This window comes from Microtus ochrogaster, chromosome 5, assembly GCF_000317375.1.
Source record: "Microtus ochrogaster isolate Prairie Vole_2 chromosome 5, MicOch1.0, whole genome shotgun sequence".
Lineage (NCBI taxonomy): Eukaryota > Metazoa > Chordata > Mammalia > Rodentia > Cricetidae > Microtus > Microtus ochrogaster.
Genome location: NC_022012.1, coordinates 59845618 through 59863170, shown reverse-complemented (window position 1 = coordinate 59863170; position 17553 = coordinate 59845618). Strand labels below are relative to the sequence as shown.

The 17553-nt window shown below is 40.5% G+C and overlaps 1 protein-coding gene across 1 annotated transcript in view; it reads right to left on the bottom strand.

Moving 5' to 3' along the window:
• The window catches only part of Col12a1 (collagen type XII alpha 1 chain), a 109353-nt gene extending 92591 nt beyond the window's left edge, over positions 1–16762 (bottom strand). Inside the window, exons 1-8 of the mRNA XM_013346412.2 lie at positions 16422–16762; positions 13351–13458; positions 6619–6735; positions 5106–5249; positions 4454–4513; positions 2478–2741; positions 2160–2324; positions 1011–1184 (exon numbers count right to left, since the gene is read on the bottom strand). Of these exons, the coding sequence (XP_013201866.1) occupies positions 1011–1184; positions 2160–2324; positions 2478–2741; positions 4454–4513; positions 5106–5249; positions 6619–6735; positions 13351–13423 (997 nt within the window). The 5' untranslated portion in view covers positions 13424–13458; positions 16422–16762. The remainder of the gene's footprint in view (positions 1–1010; positions 1185–2159; positions 2325–2477; positions 2742–4453; positions 4514–5105; positions 5250–6618; positions 6736–13350; positions 13459–16421) is intronic.
• Between the last annotated feature and the right edge of the window lie 791 nt (positions 16763–17553).

The following is a 17553-nucleotide window of genomic DNA, read 5'->3' as shown; positions in this document are numbered from 1 at the left end:
AAGAGCTAGTTCCAGGACAGGCTCCAAAACCACAGAGAAAACCTGTCTCGAAAAACCAAAAAAAAAAAAAAGTTCCCAAATAAAATACCTTTTGCAATGACTGCCCTCTCTTCTGTGTACTTAGAAGCAATAACTGGTGAAATGGGAAAACCTTTCAGATGTGGGAGTAGCAAACGGACCAATCTTCGAAGTAGCTCTAAGCTTTGAATGCATTAGGGAACACACACTAATGTGAAGCCCTTATCCCTGGGCGGTTGATGGAAACAATGCTATCAGTCTTTCATGTTCTAGGATGCTGTAGTGTCTGCAACCTGCCAAAGTTTAGGTCCACATATAAAAGAATTAAAGCATATACCAGAAAAGCCTGACTGTGGATAGACGATATGCACAAAAAGACTTTTTTATAAAAGTCTAATCAGTGGAAGAGGGAAATCTCATAAGGCTCCACCCCAGGCAAAGAACTACAGGCAACTAAGGAAGACTGAAAGTGGGAAGAGCCCCCAACTGTTATTCCAATACCAAGTAGACCCTGGAAGCCATATACATACAAGTAACACTAAACAAATTCAGCATAAATAAAAAGGCTGTATTAATATATTTATGCATCTACACACACAAACATAAATGCAACAACAACAATAAAGAAAAATAATCCATAATTTGAAGGGAAGCAAGGAGGAACATGTGAGGGTTGGAGGAATAAAGGAGAGAGCAGAAATTATGTCATTATATTTTAATTTTTTAATTAAAGTTAAAAATGTTAAATAAACTAAGTCTAATCAAATTTCACCCTCCCAAAAAATGTTCAGGAACGTCACAGAAACTAAGTATTTTGTCAAATTTCCCCTGGATGGAGGAAATAATACCATTGTGTTAACAAGTTGAGTTCAGAAACCAGACAATCACTGTAGGATACAGTTAAGATAGATCTATTCTAGAATACCTATAAAGCAAGAACTGCTGTCAAAAAGTTCTGGTATCTAAATACCTCTCAACAAACAAGCACTCACCTTCTTCTCCACTAACCAGTTCACCAAGTTGTTCATCCACTCCTGAACACACCTGGGAGATGATCTCATTCTGAATGTCCACAATTGCATCGAAATTGGCCACGTTGAAAATGTGGTTCAAGGAAGGTGTGGATGCAATTTGTTTGAGTTCTTTTGCATCTGCAGCTTTAATACCTTGAAAACAAAGGGTTAAACTATGTTAAAATGGGAACCCTACCAACTGCAAGAAGTTCCTTGCAATAATTCTAAGTCTCAAACTGGAGACACTATTAACTCTTTTTAAGTCAAAATCCAGAGTTGCTTTGACACATGCCTTTAATCCCACCACATTCAGGGCAGAGGCCAGAAGATTTCTGTGAGTTCAAGGACAACCAGACCTACATAGTGAAAACCTATCTCGAATAGGTAGATGATAGATGATAGATAAATAGCAAACAAATGTTCAATGACAAAGGATTTTATTTTTTTTAAATGTTTATTTACTTATTGTGTATACAATATTATGTCTGTGTGCATGTCTGCAGGCCAGAAGAGAGCACCAGACCTCTTTAAAGATGGTTGTGAGCTACCATGTGGTTGCTGGGAATTGAACTCAGGACCTTTGGAAGAGCAGGCAATGCTCTTAACCACTGAGCCATCTCTCCAGCCCCGACAAAGGATTTTATAATTTCACAAAAAGTAACCAGCTAAAGAGAAAAACAAATGGTTATTAGAGAGAGCCCCCTATTTTAACTGTGCCATCTCTTGTCTCTGACATCTGTAAAGATAATATGTTCTGTTCCAAAGTGCTGAATGAGCTGGAGCCCTGTGAATACTTCAAGTATTATGTAATGCAGAATGCATAAAATCCATTTAATGATAATACAAGGAGGGTCTTTATTAGAATCATTGGCAGAACGTTCTTTGAAAAGTAGAGAGCTGGCGAAGCACGTTAACATCACCTCACTTAATCCATATGCTACAAGAGTTTTATGAGGAAACAGATAAGCAGAATGTTTACTCAAAGACAACTTGGCTTAATACCATTCTATAAAATGCAGTGAGCACTTTTGACAGCATCCTTCCTTGAGGACTCAACCTTTATCTTCTGAAGCATTAAGTGCAATGAAGGAGATCTAGAAAGAAAATGGCTGGTCAGACGTCACCTACCCAGAGAGAAAACCTCAACTCCAATACTGCGAAGCTCCCGTGCTGGAATATCCACCTCATCCTGCGACTTGCCATCCGTGATAATTATTGCCACTTTAGGAAAGCCAACTCTTGAGCCAGCAGATTCAGTGAAAGTGTTTTTAACTAAGTAGTCAATGGCATCCCCTGCAGTGAAAAAAGAAACACGCTCATGTACTCTAGGCTCTCACACCTTTGCCAAGGTTAGAGCCTAAGAGGTTAATTCCAAAGGCACTTGCTATGCAATCAAAATAGACACTTCATTTATTTTAAACAATAAAGGAATCTCTCTAAACATACCTGTCATTGTGTTGCCGCCTTTGTATGGTATTTTTTTAATTGCAGCAAGCAGGTCATCTCTTCGGTAATACTGATTTAAGTTAAATTCAGTCCTGGTATCCGTGCTGTACTGAACAACTCCAACCCTTGTTTTCTCCTCCCCAATGTCAAAAGCAGACACAAGAGCAGCCATGAAGTCTAAAATATACTTGAAATTATTTCTTCCCACACTCCAGGAGCCATCCACAAGAAAGACTAAATCAGTCCAGGCACTGACTGAGCACTCTGTAACACATTAAACATATTTTTAAATAGTTAGAACAGTCCACCTTTAAAAAAACACAGGCTAACATTGCAAAAAATATTCCAAATCATTCTATTGCTTATAATGTATTGGACCCATTATTTTCCATTTGCACACATAAAACAACATAAAACCTTAGAACATCGAAGAATTTTCAGTTACCAAGATCCAATTTGGCGATTGGATGTCCTTAAATTGCTAGGTAAGACATTCTGTGCAAAGAAATAACTAGACACCCGATACACACTGCCCAGGAGAACGCAGTCCCAGCATGCACCCTGCCGACCTGTATTTCTAAACCACATTTTTATGCTTCCCCAAATGAAGATTCCATAAAACATCTGGGAGACACACAAGAAATGAGTGTCTCCTGCCTTGTTACTTATCAACAAGGAAATATAATATGTGCTCTTTAAGCAGATCAGTCTAAGTTGAAGAGAAGAACAAATATTTCATAGTCTGTCATATTTCCCAATATAAATGTCCAAGTTTATAGTCAAGGTAGTCTACACAAACAGTCACACAAAGTAGCCAAAATATCTTCTCTTCATTATCTCTAGATTCAAATTTGACAACTGAGACCTGCATTACTAAACTCTAAGAGGAAATATTGTTGATGTAAGAGTCCATATGGCCACATGGTATCCTTAAGGGATTAAAATGCAGTGTGCTTTTATGACCACACGTTATCTTTCCTTCTTCCATGGTCAAAGAAGCATGTTGGTTTTCATGAAAATCTGCATTTGTAAGGCAACATTTAGTGGATTTCTGAAGATGTTTTTGTCCTTGAAGTTAGTTGGTAGATAATAAAAGAAGTATTTTGGCAAAGAGAAGCAGAAAAAGGTCCTGGAAAATTGTGCAAGGCAATTTCAAGTTGCATGCTTAAATAATTTTTGTATGCTATTTAATAGAGAGAGCAATTTTAGTCTTTTAAAACCCATATCTGGCAGAATATTTTGATCTAGGATAAATACTGATAGCTTGGGAAAATATTAATGTAACTGCATAGGAGAAACTCCATTTCAAATTATTGGACTTCTAAGAGAGAATGATAAACAGTGATCTAGAGGAAATTTTTCCAGAGAAAGAGGCCTCTGTGTTTATAATGTTTTTATGATCAATCTGGGTCATAAAGACAACTTACAAAGTGACAAAATCAGAAGTCCAAGAAACTCCTAAGGAGTTCACTCTAGCAAGTCACACAAAGCACCGCCAGACAAAAGAAGGCTAACAGCCTCATAGCCAAGACGAAATAAAAGTGCTTTTCATCTGGTTATATATTCAATTTCTTAGAGATGGGCTGCAGGAACTCTGGAAAGATTGGGAAAGCTGACATCATCAGCCAACTCAGAAATATCCCAGAGATGAGCTCAATATACAAATAGACTTAAAGTGTGTTTCATAGCAGTTGAGTTGCTTTGAGCACTAAGGCCATCTCGGTCTTTCCCCAAACCTCTGTAAGTACCATCTGTTGCTATAGTTTGTCTTAGGAAGACATATTAGCCAGAAGGTCAGATCGCAAGGTTTATAACTATTTAGTTATACATTTCTCTCGTCTCGCTAACTCCTTCTAGAGAAAGTTTATTGCTATTAATACAGAGAAGATAATCAAGCTTTATATATAATTAGAACATCTACGGCAGGACACTTGTAACTTCTACAAATCCAAGCAAAAGTATAGGAAGAAACTCACTTTGTATCTCTGCTTTCTCAGGCTTCTTCTCCCCCGTCTTTGCTGGATCACCTGTTTGAACTGAGTCAAAAACCCATCATTAACAAAAGAAATTACCAAATATATGTACGTGTGTGTGTGTGTGTGTGTGTGTGTGTGTATGGGTGTGTGTGTAGAACATATACATTGTTCTTTGATATTGTGTTTCAAATGTTTGGTCTTGCCCAGATTGTTAGAATGACAAACAACAACTTCCTTACTAATAAGTTATCTAATGAAATGTCCGAGATATTTCAAAAAGACTTCATATCTTGAAAATTTTGGTGTTTCAAATCATTTTCATTCAGAACATTTCTGCCACTTCCAGAGACCAAGGTTAAAAAGCATGAATGGATTGCTTGTAAGTACTAATAACAAGGGTCATAGAAAGTGGTGCTGATATGTTACTTATATAATAGGAGATTAAATTTGAGGTTGGAAAATTGTCTTCAAAATGCATATACATCTTATCTATGTTACAGTTATAGTCAAAAAACAAGGTTATCAATTTGATAGTGGGGAGGACATGGACAGAGTTGGAAGAAGGGGATTGGCTGGGCTGAAAGGATCAAAAGGAGGGAAGGAAGAGATATAATGATATTATGAAAGTGCTCCAATGTGTATGTGCTCTTACTTGTCAGTTGACCTATAACCGGCACACTTTCTTCTACTTCATCATAGGAAGTTATAGTCACCACATACTCTGTCTCAGGAACAAGGTCTGTTAATAGAGTTTCTGTGGTGCTAGCTGCAAGGGTAAACTCTTTAGTAGGCCCCTCTGTAAATACAAAAAGAAAAATATGAATGCATCCCAATAATAACATATGACAAAGGAAGTCTACATGTATCCCCATCACTGAAAGTTTTGCCATGTACTCTGACAAGACATCCCAACATTTTAACTATCTTCCAAAAAGAAGATGCTGCATTTTTAGAAAACCCAATATTTACAATAGTCTTGCCTTTATCTGACAATCACATTCAATACTTTTTAAAAGCTTGAAATTCCTCTAAGTTCAAGGTACATTAGACTATCAGACCAAAAATATAGCTTAAAAACATGAAATAATAAAACAAGTTATAAATAAAATATGACTCAGGAAATAACTCAATTTTAAATTACAAATTGGAAGAGAACAGAAAAATAGAACCATATTCAAATGTGGACCATACTCTGCTAGGTACCAATAGTCCTCTGAATTTATTAAATTGGGTACCACATATGTCATGATATCATATTCTGAGTATTTACTTACATAATGACAGTGTACTTCCATGTACTTCCATCTAGATTCTTTTAACTCTCAGTTCAATAAGAAAGCATGATAGCTCCTATGGACTGCATGTCTGTTAATACTAAATTATATAAAATAATTCACAAAGCATAATGAAGAAAGGTAGCATATGTAAGAAAACTCTGAGAAATGCTCCTGATATCTATATAGGCCATGTACTGTATCTATCTATATGGGTCAGAGCACCATGGGACATGAGGACATTGGGGATATATTAGATTGGATCTTTGTGATGCCTGTTTTGAAGACTGGAAGCCAATATTCCAGTATCTAGAAATGGGCTGGATCCTATTTGGGCTCTTTTAGAATATTCTTTAAAATAGACGAAGCCATTGACCAAAGGAACTTAGAGAGAAATAGCAAAGGGGGCAGTTTTTACCCCTTCTTCAGTTCTTTAGCCATACTACCTATTTTTAAAAGCTCCCATACGAGGAAGCATTTTAAACCACTGGTATTCTAAAGGTCAGAGAGTGAATAAGCACAGCTCAAGTGGTTAGCAATCCGGGCAATGGCCATATTCATTGCCAACCAAAGATTTCTTATCTTCAATACAGATAGAAGGCAATACAAATAGTCACTTTCCCATCTGCTAGATGTTGGTTCTCCACACTTGGGCAACATGGTTAACACTACCAATAACACAACAGAACATCTGAAAGAAGTTCTGTTTTACCTGGCTTTGCTTACAATAAGTATGAGGATTGGACTCTGTAGCCCTGAGTCCCCCAAATACCAGGTGACATCAACCAAATCCCTCTGGCTTGCTTATTCTTGCCCTCCTTGTGATTAAATGTGAGGTCAGGCAAACAGACAGTATGAACTCAATATCTGTCCCCAAACCTCAGAACTCACCTGTTGTAGAGTCCACCGTGATTCTGTAACCCACAATTGGATCAGATGGTCTCTCCCATGACATATGAACAGTATTTTCATCTATAATTTTAAAATTCAAGTCGGAAGGTGGGTCAACTGCAAAAAGAGAGTTGAAATTAGTTGCACTTTCCAGCGTCAGAAAATGGTTAATATATTAATGAAGAATTGTGATGAGCAAAGCTTACTAAAGTTGTCTTTGCATAAATTTGTTTCCAACAAGTATAAAAAATACCTCGTTGGATCAGAATAAAATTAAAAGCTGACAAGATATGACAAAACATCAGAAAGTGTACAAATTACAGAAGACAGCACAGAACACTTGATTCTTGAGTTGCTAGGTCATTCAAGAATGGCCAGCAAAATCAAGCAGAATAGAAATGTGTTTGGATACAAGAACAATGAAATCACATATAATAACCACATATGCAAACAATTCACATAACGATTAAGGAAATTCAATACATGCTGAGTGCACTTTGAACAAGCATGCCAAATCACAACCTGCTTACAACCATGGATGTTAATTTAGAACAGTGACATCATACATTTTTATAATGTGGAAAGAAAATCACTGATGGTTTAGGTTCAATTTCCGCGTTGTTGCTTTGAGGATTGTTGTTTGATAAATCTCAGTCTAGGGCAGAGGATTTTAAAAATGTATTTGAGTGGAAAGGTCTTTACTCAAAAAGTGAAATATGTCTTTCAAGAAAATATACATGAAGTGTATATTGATATCAATATAGGCAAATATTAAAATGAGATGTTAATAATTTATGAGTATATAAGCAGTACTAGAGATGTTTATAAAACCATATTCTGCCTGTTTACACCAATTTTCTGTGCTCCCAAGGTGTAAACCAACACAGTCATTGCCTTGGTAGTAGGCATACTCCATACTAGAAGTAGCATTTTAAGCTAAAATGCCAGTATGGCCCTCTGCAAAACAATGATTAATTATGAAAAGACAACATCAATGTATATTTTTGGGAGATGATTTACAGAACTTGGAGGACACAGTGATGAAGGATCAGCATTGGAAGACATGACTGTATAAAAACGTGGAGAAATCAATGACAGAAATCACTGCAAAGTACGGAAAGGAACAGCTTACATACAAAACTGTACAGCATCATGCATGTGTCAATGAAATGTTGGCTTATTTTTAGTTTCCCACAATGAACAACAGCTTCCATGTACAATAGTCGTTACACAAAGACATTCCTGAAATATTTTATAATGATATTCTCTACAACGATGGTCATGCCTCCTCATGCAGCCTTATACTGACTCACTGTCAGTGCATGGTCGACGCCTTGAAAATCATTACACTTGAAGCAAGTTCAATAAAATAGATGATTTTCAACCATATTCTACTTTAAACACCTTAGTCCACAGGGACTACTTCTTCTGAGTGGGGTGGTTTACCTCTGTTTTAAGAGGGTACCATCTCCCTTTAGAATTTTATGAAAGTCAATTGAAATGCGGTAATGACTCCGAGACACGGTTCAGAATTTAACGGGGATTAGATTAGCTGTCTTTAACATTCATAGCACATTTTTAAAGGAAACAGAACTGATTAGGCAAACATCTGCTTTAATAAATCGCCACCTCCAGCTGTAGGAGAGGTCTTTATTTTTATTGGCTACGCTAGTAGAAGAACGAATGTTACTTTCTTCCTATCCATACACAGGCAGTGAGATTAGGACGATTAATTTGCATGCACAGCTTAATCATTCAGCATCCTTCTGTCTGTTACCGTATTGCAACGTTTAGCTGAAGTCATCACTTAGTATATGTAACAAGCATGCAACAGATGTTAATAGGACGATGGGTATTAAGAATATCATTATAAAATATTGTTCCGATAGCAATGGCTCAGGACAAATTTAATGCAAAGGCAGACACAACTGGCCTGAGCAGCTTTTTAAAAATCAGTACATGGAAAAATAGTACCACCAACCTTGGAGGAAATAGACCTGAAGCAGCGGACATTAGGTTAAAACTGCTGAAGGCCAGCAGCAGCCCACCTTGTTGATATCCAAGTGACCAGGATTCCAGATAGACTGAAAAAATGACTGTGGGGGAAAAGTCTTGAACATTTTAGAGGATTTTAATGTGCTCATGGGAAGTCAGATGTGGCACGCGGGATTCGAAAGTAGGAAAAATGACCTATCAGTGTGAAAATCAGAACCTACCCCGCTGTACTCACTGAGTTTACCAAACATACAGCCCTTCAAGATTGTCATTTCGTTTACAAAGCTTGGGAGCTATTATTTTGAAAAAAAATGAAGTAGGTGTGAGGGTATGACCCACATTGATTTAAATCATTACACAGATTTGTTTTTATGGATTTGGAAAATGTTTTACATTAATTCACAACCATCATTATTACATTGTCGCAGAGTCTAGGTGTTCCCAAAAGTAATGCTAAAGCTAGCATTGTACAAGCACTAACTGACTACATATGGTTTGCAAATGCAAGCCACCATAGCCAAGACAAGGGAAACAGAATTAACATTATACCTAGCAATCTGGTGCATGAAAGAAAGGAAATAATAAGTATCTGTAACTGGTAGTTTAATTTTATAATTAAACAGGATGTTTTTGTTATCAAAATACTGTGATATAAAAGTATCTTTATGATGAGATTTTTGTTACACATACTGGTAGGATTTAGGACATGGTAGAAATAATGAAACTATGTAAAAATTATTCAATGTCTTCTATACAACATGCAGACATGTAGACATTTTACTTGTTGTTTCCTTTTGTATTTATAATAACCTAACTATAGGCCTTGTAATCTGTGATGTGATCTACAAATTAAATTCAAAAAAATAAGTACAGAGGCCAGGCAGTGGTGGCACACACCTTTAATCCCAGCACTCGGGAGGCAGAGGCAGGCGGATCTCTGTGAGTTCAAGACCAGCCTGGTCTACAAGAGCTAATTCCAGGACAGGCTCCAAAACCACAGAGAAACCCTGTCTCTCGAAAAACCAAAAACAAAAAACAAAAAAAAAAGTACAGTTCATAGATAACAACAATTTTATCTTATAATCTATATCGTTTTTATCACATTAGATTAAAAGTAAATAGAAGAAATATTTCAGTCAAAAACGTTAGGATCAGCACACAGTACTTGTTAATATATACATATTTTTCTATTCTCTCAAAGTCACTGTTAGAAGAAATTGTGTCTGTGCAGTAATATACATGTGGCGTGCTGACATCTGCAACTCAAATATAGATAGAATTGGGAAGGCAGCTATGTTCACCACTGTACCACCAATGTAGGCATAGATAGAATTTGATATATTAACTTCACATTATTGTTTGAACAACTTTAAAACTAGTGTGTCTGTCTTGTTCTAAGGAAAAATAACCTTTTTTCCAGTTGGAGCACCCAACAAGAATCTATATCCAAGAATTAACCATGGCAAGTATTTGTATGGAAGGATGAATAGGGAGGGAGTAGGAGAGTGGGTGGATGAACGGATGGATAGATGAATAGATGGGTACAATATAATATTTTATAGACAAAAAATCTAATAGCAACATTAAACTATCAATTTGAGGTACTGGAGAGATAGCTCAGTAGTTAAGAGCACTGATTACTCTTACAGAGGACCAGGGTTCAATTCCCAGCACACATGGGGCAACTCACAATGGTCTGTAACTACAGTTCCAGTGAATTTCATAGCCTCACACCAATTCACAAAAATAAAAATAAATATATTTTTAAAAAAATATATCAACTTAAGGAATTCTCACTTCCTCATTTAGAAAATAAAACAGTCAGAATACATGACATCTATGTTCTCTGGTATGAATGTTTTGCTGCATGTCAGATTACAGAATTATAGAAATATATATTAAATTAGTCCCTTAATCTAGACACAGAAATAGTTAAAGCATGACTTTAAATCATTAATGAACTGATAATAATAATTTATTATGTTATAAACTATAAGTAAACCTTACAAAAATTAAAACTCTGTATTTCACAAAATATGTGACCATCTCAAACTCTAGATAAAGGAAAGAGGAACCTTTGACTGTTTAATGCAAAGTTAACTTATCTAAAAACCTATTCATATACATGATCCCAGCCTAAGGCATACACTCTAGGTCATACAGAGCACTTGGAAAGATTAAAGTTTGCTAGTCTATTTAATAATTACTTAAGGCCAAAAAAGAAAGTAGTCTTTGCCTTTATATCTATTGGGCACAGTAAATTAGCATGGAAATATAATTCATCATGCAAATAGAGGCAATGTGAAAAATTATTATCATGGTTCCTAAATGGAAATTTCAAAATAATTTAGATTAACATTAAAAAACTGTGTTTCTAGCATATAAAAAAGTATATTAAAAAGAGCCAGGAACCATAGGACTACAAGAACATATGAGTCAACAAAAGAAAGCAAAGTAACCTTGGCTACCTTAGCAGAAAGTTGCAAACAGAGGGGCAAGCTGAAATTTTGAAACGCCCCAACAGAGAGATTTCAGGGGGGAAAAAATCTATTTTCTAGCCCAACGTCTTCAGTAAGACTTTGGCCACAGATTTTGTTAGCTCTTCACAGGCTCCTGGGGCCACTTAGTTGGTAGTTAACACCAGAGCTGAGCTGCCCAACAAGGAGCAAAGAGTCTCCGGTGGCCATCGAGCCCTTGAAGTGTGGCCAGTCCGAAATGGAAAAGGCTGCAAGTGGGAAGCGCATGCCCAGCTCCCAAAACTTAGCCCAGAAGTTCAGAGGAGCTGGCCTATGGCTTTTCTATCCATTATGGGTTGAAACAATAGCATTATGTTAAAAACCTTTCATAAAAATCAATTTTCCTGGTCCCTTTATTTTCTTTATATGACTATAAAACAATGGTTAAGTTAGATATATGACTTTTAAATGTGAATCATATTTCTGTTTGACGCTGCCAAACCAGAAAACAATTCAAAAATGAATCTTATTAAAAGATACTGACCTAAGAGAGCAAAAGACAAGAGTTTAAGAAAGAAAGAACTACACCATGTGAAAATTAATACAAGGTCATAAGATAAAATATGAGAAACAATGGGAATAATCAGGAAGGCACATAGCATAATGTCGTTTTTAACCGTCTTTTGCTGACTGGTCATTGCCAGTTCAGAACCCACGTTTTCCACTTACCGGTATCTCCAGCCTACCCCTATACTGGAGAATTCTCAAAACTTTTATTTCCAAAGAACCATTTTCTTAATGAGCAAGAAACGGGCCACTTCAGTGACTTATCTAAAAATATCTTTAGTAGTGCTTCCAGAAGCCTCTCAAATAAAATTCCTTCCTAACTGACGACACAGCAAAGATTACTGCAAGGCCACCTCATCCGAAAACTCCTTCAGGAAGCCAGGGTAGCCTCTGTATTTCCTCATCAGGTGGGCCGAACCAGCAAGCATCTCTGAATCTTAGACCAGCTACACATTTGGGGACTCTTTCTTTTCCTAACATTAGTTCTCTGTACCCACAGTTTTGAAGTAGAACATTTAAAAAAAACAAATCAGGGTTGCCAAGAAACATCCCTACATGCCTACCCTTCTACAAGCAGGGCATTCCACCCTGGAATTTCCAGAGGCTACAGATGTCTCCTCCCTAACTTCATTAAAGGTGTTTATTTCATTGGAGAGGGTAAAAAATTAAGATTAACTCATTAATATTGTAGAATATGATAAATTTGCCAAATCTCAAATGATAGTTTCAAAGAGCCGGTGAGGTCATAACTTAGAAATGGCTTCGTCAATAAATTCTAAGATATTAAAGCATCAAGCTCACCAAACAAAATAAAATTAGGTTAAAAGTTTAACAGAAGTCTTCTAGAGGGCAGGGTCACAAGGAGCCAATTCGGAGCTGCATTGTGGTGTCCCTGGTCACCTAGTGCCAAGGCGTTGAGGTCAGACGCGGCCAGGTCTTCCTGAGCCAAGCAAGGGTGAGCACGCCAAGGGGGTGCCCGGCTCGCAGCCGCCTCCAGGCTGGAAACCCTGGCCCAGAGCCAATCCTCCTGAGCTGGGTTGTTCTGGGACACATGCTTTAGAGACTTTGGAACCAAACACCAACAACAGACTCCCTAGATTGAGTGGGTACCCCCTAGGAATTGGTTTCTGCTTGTCACTCATTCCCCTACCCACCAAATCAAGTGACAGTTTGACAGTTGGATCCTTTGCCTAAAAGTCTGCCGAGCCAATTGGAGTCCCCTAATCTGCTCAAGAAGAAAAGAAAAGAAAACCAGACGCGCGGAGCTGGCGATGTTGGAGTCTTTTATTTCATGTTGTCACCAAGGTCACAGTCCTGACCCAGGTGATCCTGTGAGGATGTCCATATTCTGAGATTCCTGGTACCCAGCCCTCCAGGGATCCTCTTGGTAGAGCTGGATGCAGCTGTTGCCCTATGCAGGGGACTGGTCCTCAGGGAAGGCAGCAGCGTCGGTGGCAGTGTGGACAGCACACTGCAGACAAGCACAGAGAGACGAGACAGCACTGTACAGAGTAGGGGAAGCGGAATAGCAGAGCTGGACCTGAAAGTCTGGAAACGGACACACCTCAGAAGGAGGCGATTTCTCTGGAGAAGAGAAAGCACAGGAGAAATGCAGAGGAAACAGAGCAAGCCACAGAAGCAGAAGAGAGGAGAGCCTTTTCCTTTCTTGAATTCTTCAGTATCACTTGCCATAGAGAAAGTAAAAGCATTTTACCTTCTGCCTCAACGGAAGACAGGAGTAGGGCCACGCCCAGGGCGGCCAGCGCTCGGGGAAGCCTGGTCTGCATGCTCTGGACTCAGGCTCACAGCCTCATGAAGGGATCTGCAGGAGGAAGCAGGGATCCATCAGCACCCATCCTGAGCAGGCCAGGGACAGGTCAAACAGAAGCCTAAACATGGTCCAGAACCCAGTCAAATTTGCCATCATAAAAAAAAAAAAAAAAAAAAAAACCGGCGGCTAGCCCAGCACATAATGGACCTATTGTGGAGCTGATAGGTTTAATCGGGGACCTAGTAGGAAATTCTGGCTTAAAGAAGGTACTCTTCTCCGGGGTACTATGCTCTGTGAACGCCTGACCAGACCGCACATGGCTTCATCCTGCCAGGATGATGGATCATTTAGAGGCGATTTTTATCCCTGACTCAACCAAATGTCTCTTCCAGCTGGGGATTTCATTTGACCATTTTTTCCTAACTGCTGAACTCTTTAGGTAACTGTGCTTTAGTGGTCCCAAGATAATTTGGAAAGAATAATAAACCTCTTTTATTCTGTTTTCTTGAGTTTATCCTGACTAAAGCTATGCGAGTCTTTAAGGTCTGGAATAGATTATACAGGGATATGCAAGGCCCAACTGAAACCCAATTCTTCTGAAAACTATGCTGTTTTTATATCTGATAAACCCTTTACCAAAGAAGAGGGGGGAACCGACTCTACAATGCGTCATAAAGAGAGTCAAAACAATATAAAGAAGCAAAATACCTTTGTTTTCTAAGCATTCTTAGAGTTTTAAAATCCTCAATAACTCATCTTTGTTTTTAAGTAGTTCTTAATGCTGGAAGATTACAGCTGATATAAGCTCCAGAGCAAGAAGGTTCTATTCTGACTTTTCCCTGACTTTGCAACTCTGTTAATTCTTTAATGGTCAAGAGGCCTACTCTTCTTTTGTAGTTTCCCCGAACACATGGTGGCTGTTTAACGGGCTGTCCTAATAGTCTAAGGCCCAATCCAGAAACAAAAGTTACCATCAGTGAGCTGGACTGAGAAGGTGCCTGTGGCCAAACACACACACACACACAGGATGGGGGGGGTGGATTCAAAGGTACACACATTACTGTAAGGCAGCACCCTAGGCCTCGAGACAGATGTAAGGGGGAGGGGAACTGGGGCTTGGGAATCCAAAAATAAGCCAAAGGTTGGATTCTCCTTAAGAAAAGCAGCTGACAGTCTCCAACCATGCCTTTCCAAATCTTTGGCACGCAGGTTAGGGAAGCTTTCTTCATCTGAGTGTAAATTGCATTTTACATGTCTGATGAGCAGGCAAGCCAAATTGCCCAGAGCTCCTTTTTATGAAGCCAAGATTAAAATTTTGGCGCGGCGAGGAGATCTAGGGGATTTTAGTAATGTCTTTTTCCTAATTAACAACTCTGACATTCTAACCCTTTCCTACATTAGTAAGTAAGTAAGTAAGTAAATAAATAAATAAATAAATAAATAAATAAATAAGCAAGCATGACTGGCCCATTGTTGCCGTCACCTGACCATAATGTTCATATAATAATTTGGAATGAAGTTGGCAGTTGGGCTCACGAAAACTTAAAGTGTGGCAATATGCTCACAAAAATCCGTTTGCACTTTTGGGGGAGTTGTTAATAAACCGAACAAAAACTTGAGTCTTGGAAGTGCGTTTATCTGGGTCTAGTGCGCCACCTATCGGCTTCCTGACTCAGCATCAAGAATGAATCATCTCTCATTGGGGTATCCGATGAATAACTCAACCGTCTTAGCCAGCCAAGATTTCCGTCCGTATATGTTTTAAAGAAAAGCGTCTCTCTCCTTCTTAGCCAAAACATTTATCGGAGTGCTTAGCAACACTTCATTGAGCATTCTCAGACAGAGATGGCTGAAAGCGGCCGCCCCTACGTGGCAGTAGGATTTCCCTCACTTCCCCCTCATGAATGAAAATGCATCAGCTGCCAGGAATGGGGGCGCTATGGGAACTGGTCCCTTTTGGACAACTCGCCCCTCCCCCACCCCTTGCTGTAAACGGCCAACTCCTTAACTCTCTCAAGTTAATTTTTTTTTTCAAACGCACCCACAGCCATACACATGTTCCATGGGCCCACCTAGATTCCAGGCGCCGCATGCCTCTTCTATAACTGCAATCTTGACCTTAATTAGCCAAGGACGAGTTCGGTCTCATTTCTCCTCCCCCCATCCCCCCAACCCTCTCCATGGTTCCTTAGAAAACTCCATCCAACCTTGAAGTTGGGGGTGGGCAGGTATACCAGAGATCCGAACTGGTCAAGGGAGGGTGGCTGAAGAAGCCAGATGCAGGTCCTCTTTGGCATAGCTCTGTAAATGCGCGAAATCCTCACAGTCTGACACCCAGTCTCTACACCCAGGGGTTGAAGAAAAAGCCGTCTCAGGGGTCCCTCTGACTGATCCTAAATAGAACTTAATCCCAGTGCCTTCAGGGGAAGCCCAAAAGGATGTTTCAGCAGCTGTGAAAAACCAGCCTAACCCACCAACCCGTTGAAAGCAGTAGAGGATGAAGCCAGGGCCGCTCCCGCTCCAGGGAGCATCTGGAAATGCCACTCGCGCCTAACCTCGCCGCGCTGGAGCGCTTGCCATTGGCCCTCCGAGTAATTCAGCCCTGCGCGTGCAGAACTTCCCTTCGCTTTCGTACAATGTCCTGTGCCCGTGTTGCAAACCGGCAACCCTGGCAAAGCTGCAATCACCAGATAATAAAAAGCGACCTACGGAGCCCATGCACTTCAAGGGAGGCGACACCGTCTATAGGGGACAATCCCCTGCAGATGGACAAAATAGAGCCGAATAAGCCAACTTTCCTTCGCCCTTCAAAACTCCAAAGAAATCGCAAAGTTTCTTGTTGCTCCGCAGATCTATCTCAGACACACGAACCAATCACTTCCAACGCGAACGGGCTCCCGCCGGGCGTTCTGCCTGGTCCGGGTTAAGATACTAGCATGAAGCGACTTTTCCCAGTTATCTTTGGGGAAGGCCGCTCGAGGTTGGGGTGAGGGGGGAACAGAAGCCATACTGACCTGAGTCGGTGATGACAGAGGGAGCAGGCGTCCTGCAGCCAGCGTGTGGGACCCCCCCGGGCCGGTGAGAGCACTGCGCTCTGGGAACACCTGGCGGCCACCAGCGTGAGACAGGCAGCGGGAGCACACAGGAGTGGCGACTGGAGCACAGAGCAGAGGCAGGGGGACTGACTGCAGCTGAGGGCAGACGCGTCTGCGGCGGCCGCCTTCGCCGACTGGGAAGAGGCTCCGCGCCGCGGGCTACTTAATAGAGGGCTGTTCCCGGCTCTCAGTTTACTCGGTTACGAAACGCCTGAGAAGGTGGAAGGCTGCCACGGGTGATGTATGCTACTCGGCGGTGAAGGAGGTCTACTTTTGGGAACGTGTGCATACTTCGAGCATTCCATCGGCGTGAGGTGGCGATCGCCGTAGTAGCAATGCCCCTCCGGGGGCGGGGAGGAGGGAGGGAGAGAGGGGGACAGCCGCAGACGGGTTCCCTGCCAAGGGAGGCCGAGGACTCCTCCGCTTGGGAGGGCAAGGGGCTCGGGTTTCCCTATCCTGATGAATTTCTTTAATACGTTTACTTTCCTAAGTTAAGAACAATGGAGAAGTGGGAAGCTGCTGTTAGTTTCAGAACGGCGGAATGGATAACCCCTGGTCCCTCACTCTATGCCATCCGCAGCCACCACCGTCTCCACCTTCTTTTCCCTCTGTCCTGGGTGCACTTAAAACCGATTTACAGGGTTTCCATTAACTAACTGTCTGTGCACGCGGCGGGCCTCTGTCTTTCCCAGTCTCCAAGCCGCGACTGAAAACTCGGACAGCCTCCTGCTCCGGGCTCATGGATGGGATGACTTTCCCAGGCCTGTCTAACCTGGTTTTTCAGGAGAGAGCTGGGCAGCTTCGATTCAATCTGGAGGGAGGGAGAGGAAAGCTACTGGTACCTTAAGGTCATACCAACAAGTCACTCGAGAACAAGTTTTATTCACCATAGAGATTTCTTGCCAGGTTGGGAGCAACAGCTTGGCCCAAGTTGGAGATTCAGACTGTCAGCTCTGCCCTTAAAAATTCCTAGAGGTGAAAAGGATTAAGAGGTGCTTGTGAACGGGCCCGCGCGCGCACATACAGAGAGAGAGAGAGAGAGAGAGAGAGA